Raw genomic sequence first — 9457 nt, forward strand, 5'->3', positions numbered from 1 at the left:
GATACTGGTTGATTTGTTTTCAATTCCCTTCCTAATAATTCCCAGCATGGCATTGGGGCACTCCAAGCCCATCTCCAGAAAGCGTATGGCCCCCCCCCCATTCCCCGCTAAGAAAAAAAACCCCAGCAGATGTCAACACACGGTTTAATCGGTTTGCATTGTAACGCTCCGGGGTCGGTTCCAAGTCGACGCACGTTGACCCAAAGACTCAGGGAGGGTGCAGGCGATGCCCACACAATGCTCCCAGGGGCACTTAAGGGCACGCTGTCTGTGGTGGCGACTTGTTTTCGGGTCATCCAGAGGCTTCCCCGACACCAAAAGAGGGGTGAATTGTTTTCTTTGGCTCCAGAAGGTAGGACCAGAACCAATGGTTGAAATGAAATCAAAAGAGTTTCTGGCTCAACATTAGAAAGAACTTCCTGACCGTTAGAGCGATTCCTCAGTGGAACAGGCTTCCTCCTTCATCGCTGTCAGATGGCCATCTTGGCCTCTGTTGAAAAACCTCCAAGGAATGAGAGCCCACCACCTCCGAGGAAGCCTGTTCTACTGAGAATCGCTCTAATGGTCAGGAAGTTCTTCCTAATGTTGAGACGGAAACTCTTTTGATTTAATTTCAACCCATGGGTTCTGGTCCTACCTTCCGGGGCCACAGAAAACAACTCTCATAGGAGTTGTCCTTGAAGGGTAGCTTCTGTCAGACTCTCTCAAGCCCACCTACCTCACAGGGTGTCTAGTTGTGGGGAGAGGAAGGGAAGGAGATTGTAAACCACTCTGAGTGAAAGGTGGGGTATAAATCCAACTCTTTATCTTGAATATAGAGGTCTCGAGTTCAGTCTCTGCCATCCCCAGTTTAAATGCTTCAAGTAGCAGCCGTTATAGATTCCTTTGTGTTTATGAGTGCTAGGTGGTCTGCTGCTGACTACATATAAAGCAGTTCCATAATTTGCTTCTTATGCCATAGGAGCTCAGCGACTGTTTGCTTTGTACGCAGGTATTCCCAGCTAAATGTCCTCAGCTAGCAGGTTATGGAAAGAACGTTCTCTGCCCCTGGTATCGTAGAACCATCACCAACCATAGAATGAATTTGAATAATTCGTCTTGGCAAACTTGAATCGAGGAGCGCAGTGCAGCCAGTAATTGTGGGAAATTCAGCAGTGGGATAGGGAAAACAAACAAACCAACCAACTGGTAATTGTAAGAACAGAAGAGCAGCCCTGCTGGGTGAAGTGGCCTATCTAATCAGCAACCTGGAGTCTTGTGTTCAGTTTTGGGCACCACATTGTAAGAAGGATATAGACAAGCTGGAACGGGTCAGAGAAGGGTGATGAAGATGGTGAGGGGTCTGGAGACCAAGTCCTATGAGAAAAGGTTGAAGGAGCTGCGAATGTTTAGCCTGGAGAGGAGGCGGCTGAGAGGTGATATGATCACCATCTTCAAGTCCTTGAAGGGCTGTCCTATAGAGGATGGGGTGGAGTTGTTTTCTGTGGCCCCAGAAGGATGGACCAGAACCAATGGGTTGAAATTAAATCAAAAGAGTTGCCGGCTCGGCTGGTGGAAAATGATATTAAAGCTGAAGGAATAAGACGAGAGCAAACAGGAAATGGAGAAAGTCTGCTTGGATATAATGAAAAATTAATTTCAAAAATATATAAGTTACTCTTAAAATGGAAGATGAAGTAGCAAAAGCATATGGGGAAGATGAAGTTGTAAATGGAAGATGAAGTAGTAAAATTGAAGATGAGTAGTAAAATCTCAAATTATTAAGTGGGCAATTAATGTAAATAAAGAAATACAGATGGAAACTTGGGAATACTCGTGGAAAAAATTCTATGCAGCTTTCGACGTGTCATAGTATTAAAGAGAACTGTTTTAAAATGATGTACAGATGGTATATGACCCCTAAAAAGTTGGGAAAGATGAACAATAAGATGCCAGATAGATGTTGGAAATGTTAAAAACATGAAGGTTCTTTCTACCATATATGGTGGACTTGTGAAAGAGCAAAAAAGTATTGGCAGATGATTTAACAAGAAATTTCCAAGATCTTGGGATATGAATTTAAGAAAGTAGCAGAAACATTTCTGTTGGGATTACAAATGGAAACATTTCCAAAAGAAGATAGAACTTTGATTTGGTACTTGCTTTCAGTGGCTAGGACATTGTATGCGCAGTTATGGAAGCAAGAAAAAATACCAGACAAATGGGATTGGATTACAAAAGTAATAACATGGAGTGAGATGGATAAACTAACAAGAATCTTAAGAGACTATGAAGTTTATAGAAAGGAGTGGAAAAAGTTTATAAAAAGGAGTGGAAAAAGTTTAGAGGTTATGTAGAAAAACAATGGAAAATAAAAGGACATTGGACAATTTTTTAATAATAATTAAGTATTAGAAAAAAGAAGAACATGAATCTAGGCTTATATGGTTCATATGGTTTAAGGGTACCTTTAAGTGTTAACATTTCAAGTTTATAACATTGGCGGGAGTCAAGTAACGGGGGGAGGGGGATTTAGAAAATAGCATGTGGGGAAGATAAAAAAAAGGTTATTAATGGATAATGTTACCATATGTTATTAACAAAATTCTTTAAATGAAAAGAGTTGCCAGCTCAACGTTAGGAAGAACTTCCTAACCGTTAGAGCAGTTCCTCAGTGGAACAGGCTTCCTCGGGAGGTGGTGGGCTCTCCTTCCTTGGAGGTTTTAAAACAGAGGCTGACAGCAATGAGGATCCTGTGAATTTTGGGGGAGGTACTTCCTTTCCAACTCTGATTCTATGATTCTATGAACCTGTTTGATGCAGTAGCCAGGGGGTTGCTCTGAAGAGCCAACAGCAGAGACGCCAAGGTCTGATGCCAGGACCTTGCTCTGGTATTCAGAAGTTTCCTTCTTCTGAATCATGTTTACAGCAGCAGTCACCCTTATCCCCCCAGTCACCATGGCTAGTAGCTAGGCTTGCCAGTCCCCAGGTTGAGGCTGGGGATCTGATTTTACAGGCACTGACCTGCCACCGGCCAGCTGGCTGGTGAGGAAACCCACCCCTTCCAAAGCTGTTCCCGCATGTTATTAGTAATGTGCTGACGTCAGTTCTGGAAGTGATGTCACAACGTTGGTGATGTCAGGGCAACACTCTGCTTTTGGGGCAAAACTCTATGGTTGGTAGCTGTTTTTACCATAGAGTTTTGCACCGTGTCGGTGATGTCATTTCTGGGAATAATATCGTCACGTTTATTTATTTATTTTATTTATTTAGGATTTATATCCCGCCCTTCCCACGAGGTGGCTCAGGGCGGCTTACAACAGGGAGTCAAACATAACATTAATAACATTTAGATGTATAAATATTTAAAACTTTTAAAATATTTAAAACCTTAAAACATTAAGCATCATAACAGAATATATAACAAAAGTCTGGAAAGCTGCGTTAAGTTTCTCGTCAGTCAGGTGTAAGCTAGCCGGAAGAGGGTTGTCTTGCAGGCCCTGCGAAATTGAACAAGGTCCCACAGGGCCCTCACCTCCTCCGGCAGCTGATTCCACCATGTAGGGGCCATAACAGAGAAAGCCCTATCCCTGGTGGATTTAAGGCGGGCTTATTTTGGCCCGGGGATGTTGGTGATGGCAGGGGCAACACTCTATCATCATGTTGGTGATGGCAGGGGCAACTATCAAGTATTGATAAAAGACTCCTTATGCTCATTAAAAAATTATATACTTCCAACTTTTGTCAAGTCAAATGCTCTTTATCAGGCAATCTTACATCAAAAATTCCGTTAAGAAAGGGGGTTAAACAAGGTTGTGTGTTGGCCCCTTTTTTGTTTAACCTCTTTCTTAATGATCTTGCTCCCTTTTTGTCAGATACTGACCATCATAGTCCAAAACTCGGTGCCGGACACGTTCCCTTACTGTTATACGCGGACGATACAGTCTTACTATCTTGTTCCAGAATTGGATTAAAACGTTTGCTTGTTTGCTGTATCACCTTCCTTAACAACAATAAGCTCCTATTGAACTATGACAAATCTAAAATTGTTGTATTTTCTAAATCTTGGAAACCAACTAAATGGTCAATAGGCGGCAAAGAGAGAGAACAAGTAAAATACTACAAATACCTAGGAATTCATTTCCAATATAACACGCTTTGGACTAATCACCGTAACTCTATAATTAAGTCAGTCAATGTTAACATTGCAGCTATCCAGCGCTTCTTTTACAGCAGAGGCAATCAGTTTATCCCAGCTGTGTTAAAAACCTTTAAGGCTAAAGTGATACCGCAGCTTTTATATGGGGTCCCAGTGTGGATCACAGCCTTGGATAACAACATTAAAGGTGTCCAATCAAAACTCCTATGGAAAATCCTGGGATTCCCAAAGTGCATACCATATGCAGTGTTATGTTTAGAAACGGGGACGAATCTTGTGGAAACACAAGCATGGCTAATGTCACGTAAATATTGGTTACAGCTACATTTCCACTCTGATTCGGAGAGCCTTTTATATCAACTGCTCTCAGAATCTAATATGTCAAATTGGCTAGTATTTATTGAGAGGAAAATTAAGTCTATGGGCATTGATTTAGATTCACTTCTTATGCTATTCCTAAAAGATGCATTCTTAAAACTTAAGCTCAAAATCTTAGATATTGAAATGCAAATGTTATATAGCCTGGCCAACAAGTCTTGCTCCCCGCTGAATTTCGAACTTCCTCTCTCAGTAGGGAAATTAGCATCATATTTCTCCTCTCTGCAAGCTCCACAGCAATGGCGTGCGTTCTCATTAACAAGATGTAATGCATTAGCATCTGCTATCATTTGGTAGATTTAACAGGATTGAGTACTCTAATAGACATTGTCTTTGTAATCCCAAGTGTATTGAAACTATTTCCCATGTATTATTGAACTGTCCCCTTTATGATGATATTCGTCGTATATATCTGAAAGATATTTTAGCAGATATGTTGGGCTGTGCTGATTCAGGCAAAGTCCACAAACTTTTAAATGACAATTGCTCTGAGGTAACTTTAATGGTTACTAGATTTCTTCAACAGGCCATGGGATTCCGACAGAGAATGGTTTTGGAATGACCATATTTTATTTGTTTTAACTATTTAATTTTGCTAAATTTGAAATCATATATATTTTACTTATTTTATGTATATTAGCTTCCCTACGTACTCTGTTATCTAGGATTTTACATTATTTATATTGCTATTTTTACTGTTAAATCTGTTCTATGCCAATAAAGGCTTGATCTTGCTCTTGCTATAGCGTCTAGTGCCTATCCTCAAAATACGCCCCAAGTTTCAAAAAAGATTGAACCAGGGGGTCCAATTCTATGAGCCCCCCAAAAAGGTTCCCCTATCCTTCATTATTTCCTATGGAAGGAAGGCATTGAAAAGGTGTGCTGTCCCTTTAAATGTGATAGCCAGAACTCCCTTTAGAGTTCAATGATGCTTGTCACAGCCTTGATCTTGGCTCCACCCCAATGTCTCCTGGCTCCACCCCCCAAAGTCCCCAGATATTTCTTGAAGTGGACTTGACAACCCTAACCCCTGCTCACAGCCATCATTAATACCCACTGATAATGAATCCTACGATCTAATTCTTGGTCGAGCGAAGATGCATTGGTTGAGGAGGTGGCTTGAGTGAACCGAACGAGCGTGAAAACGAAACTGAGAAGGAACCAAAGACGTTAGGAAAGGAAATGATTTCAGCATTTTATTGTCAGAAGTGCTACATCCCAATAGTACAGGACAGGACCCCAAACACCAAAGAGAGGATAAGTCCAGCCCATAAGACAGACGTGCCTCCCCAAACGATAAGAAAGTTGAAGGGAAGGGAAGAATGAAGATGGTTCCGTTTTATGATGGAGGCAGGCACAAGGCTTGAGGCATCTATGAAAGGCATCCAGGAAGTCGGCCAGCAGACTCACAAGGTCAGCAACCAGGAGGCTGAGTTTTACTTTGGGAGGTTCTTTATCATTGCTTGCATGGCTGGCAACAAGGGGTACTTGGGCAACAGCTGGGGGCGCAAGAAGGTGCGGGACAGCAGTTAGCGGGGGCACACTTGTTACAGCAACAGGGGGCACAGCATGGGAGCTCACCGGGCATGCAGGAACACACCTGGATACCCCCACGCTGGGCACAGCAGCAGGGACAGCAACCACACTTGCTACAGGGCTTCTGGTTACAGCAGCAGGGGTTACAGCCACACTTGCTGCAACAGTTCTTTGGCTTACAGCAGCAAGGGTCACAGCCGCACTGGCTGCAACAGGTTTTTTTCTTACAGCAGCAAGGGTTACAGCCGCACTTGCTGCAACAGCAGGACTTCTGGTTACAGCAGCAGGGGTTACAGCCGCACTTGCTGCAACAGCCGGACTTCTGGTTACAGCAGCAGGGGTTACAGCCGCACTTGCTGCAACAGCTCTTCTGTTCGCAGCAGCAGGGGGAACACCCACACTTCTTGCAACTGCACTGCTGGGTACAGCAGGGGTTACAGCTGTTCTGGTTGCAGCAACATGGGTTACATCCACATTTGCTGCAACAGCAGGACTTTTGGTTACAGCAGCATGGATTACACCCGCATTTGCTACAGCAGGATTTTTGCTGACAGCAGCAGGGGTTGCAGCCACACTTGCTGCAGCAGCAGGACTTCTGGTTACAGCAGCATGGATTACACCCGCATTTGCTACAGCAGGATTTTTGCTGACAGCAGCAGGGGTTACAGCCGCACTTGCTGCAACAGCTGGACTTCTGGTTACAGCAGCATGGATTACACCCGCATTTGCTACAGCAGGATTTTTGCTGACAGCAGCAGGGGTTACAGCCACACTTGCTGCAACACTTCTTCTGTTTGCAGCAGCAGGAAGAACAGCCACATTTCTTGCAACTGCATTGCTGGGTACAGCAGGGGTTACAGCTGTTCTGGTTGCAGCAACATGGATTACATCCACATTTACTGCAACAGGACTTTTGGTTACAGCAACAAGGGTTACATCCACACTTGCTGCAACAGCAAGACTTCTGGTTACAGCAACAGGGGTCACAGCCACACTTGCTGCAACAGCAGGACTTCTGGTTACAGCAACAGGGGTTACAGCCACACTTGCTGCAACAGCAGGACTTCTGGTTACAGCAGCAGGGGTTACAGCCGCACTTGCTGCAGCAGCAGGACTTCTGGTTACAGCAGCAGGGGTTACAGCCGCACTTGCTGCAACAGCAGGACTTTTGGTTACAGCAGCATGGATTACAGCCACATTTGCTGCAGCAGCTCTTCTGTTTGCAGCAGCAGGGGGAACAACCACACTTCTTGCAGCTGCGTTGTTGGCTACAGCAGGGGTTACAGCTGTTCTGGTTGCAGCAACATGGGTTACATCCACATTTGCTGCAACAGCAGGACTTCTGGTTACAGCAGCAGGGGTTACAGCCGCACTTGCTGCAACAGCCGCACTTCTGGTTACAGCAGCAGGGGTTGCAGCCACACTTGCTGCAGCAGCAGGACTTCTGGTTACAGCAGCATGGATTACACCCGCATTTGCTACAGCAGGATTTTTGCTGACAGCAGCAGGGGTTACAGCCGCACTTGCTGCAACAGCAGGACTTCTGGTTACAGCAGCATGGATTACACCCGCATTTGCTACAGCAGGATTTTTGCTGACAGCAGCAGGGGTTGCAGCCACACTTGCTGCAGCAGCAGGACTTCTGGTTACAGCAGCATGGATTACACCCGCATTTGCTACAGCAGGATTTTTGCTGACAGCAGCAGGGGTTACAGCCACACTTGCTGCAACACTTCTTCTGTTTGCAGCAGCAGGAAGAACAGCCACATTTCTTGCAACTGCATTGCTGGGTACAGCAGGGGTTACAGCTGTTCTGGTTGCAGCAACATGGATTACATCCACATTTACTGCAACAGGACTTTTGGTTACAGCAACAGGGGTTACATCCACACTTGCTGCAACAGCAGGACTTCTGGTTACAGCAGCAGGGGTTACAGCCGCACTTGCTGCAACAACAGGACTTCTGGTTACAGCAGCAGGGGTTACATCCACACTTGCTGCAGCAGCAGGACTTCTGGTTACAGCAGCAGGGGTTACAACCACACTTGCTGCAACAGCAGGACTTTTGGTTACAGCAGCATGGATTACAGCCACATTTGCTACAGCAGGATTTTTGCTGACAGCAGCAGGGGTTACAGCCGCACTTGCTGCAACAGCAGGACTTCTGGTTACAGCAGCAGGGGTTGCAGCCACACTTGCTGCAGCAGCAGGACTTCTGGTTACAGCAGCATGGATTACACCCGCATTTGCTACAGCAGGATTTTTGCTGACAGCAGCAGGGGTTACAGCCGCACTTGCTGCAACAGCAGGACTTCTGGTTACAGCAGCAGGGGTTGCAGCCACACTTGCTGCAGCAGCAGGACTTCTGGTTACAGCAGCAGGGGTTGCAGCCACACTTGCTGCAGCAGCAGGACTTCTGGTTACAGCAGCAGGGGTTGCAGCCACACTTGCTGCAGCAGCAGGACTTCTGGTTACAGCAGCAGGGGTTACAGCCGCACTTGCTGCAACAGCAGGACTTCTGGTTACAGCAGCAGGGGTTGCAGCCACACTTGCTGCAGCAGCAGGACTTCTGGTTACAGCAGCATGGATTACACCCGCATTTGCTACAGCAGGATTTTTGCTGACAGCAGCAGGGGTTGCAGCCACACTTGCTGCAGCAGCAGGACTTCTGGTTACAGCAGCAGGGGTTACAGCCGCACTTGCTGCAACAGCAGGACTTCTGGTTACAGCAGCAGGGGTTACAGCCGCATTTGCTGCAGCAGCAGGACTTCTGGTTACAGCAGCAGGGGTTACAGCCGCACTTGCTGCAGCAGCAGGACTTCTGGTCACAACAGCAGGGATTACAGCCACATTTACTGCAACAACTCTTCTGGTCACAGCAACAGGGACAGCAGCCACACTTGCCACAGCAGCCCTTCTTGAAGCAACAGGGAGCACAGTTGCGCTGTTTGCACTGCATACAACCGCACTGGCAGCAGCAAGGTTTCTTGCAGCCCATTTGTAATGACGTGTATGAAGCTGAAACAAATAAAAAATCCCATTTTGGGTAGATAAACCGATGTCAATACATTCGCGTTCTCTTGGCGAGCAGCTTCTGTTGTTAGTTTAGCAAATATTCAGAAAGGCATTGTCAATATTTCAAATGGAGATTTAGCAAAGCCCTTTGTTTTAAGATTAAGATTTCCAGAAGGGAATTTTAAGTAGGATATTCATTTTAGTCTCATGGGGTTCATTTTGATAAGTATGTACCACCACCCCGTTATACAACTATTGACAGAGAATCTTCTGGAACTTGTCTTGCGAGTTTTCCCACAAAGCCATATCCACTGAGTCTCTCTCTTTCTCTCTCTCTTAATGGTTGTAGAGGTCCTTGCAATACCAATAGTCTCTTTCCTTCTTTGGCAG

At 45.4% G+C, this 9457-nt stretch overlaps 1 protein-coding gene across 1 annotated transcript; it reads left to right on the plus strand.

Moving 5' to 3' along the window:
* Positions 1 to 6085: 6085 nt before the first annotated feature.
* On the plus strand, positions 6086 to 8974 carry LOC132583858 (sericin 1-like). The gene has a single exon (XM_060255616.1). It carries the CDS (start codon positions 6086 to 6088, stop codon positions 8972 to 8974), a length of 2889 nt encoding a protein of 962 aa, XP_060111599.1.
* The last annotated feature ends 483 nt before the right edge of the window (positions 8975 to 9457 follow it).

The sequence above is a fragment of the Heteronotia binoei genome, chromosome 1 (genome assembly GCF_032191835.1).
Source record: "Heteronotia binoei isolate CCM8104 ecotype False Entrance Well chromosome 1, APGP_CSIRO_Hbin_v1, whole genome shotgun sequence".
NCBI lineage: Eukaryota > Metazoa > Chordata > Lepidosauria > Squamata > Gekkonidae > Heteronotia > Heteronotia binoei.

What these genes read in the sequence shown, in the direction of transcription:
- LOC132583858 (XM_060255616.1), top strand. Translation starts at nt 6,086, where the DNA reads ATGGGAGCTCACCGGGCATGCAGGAACACACCTGGATACCCCCACGCT.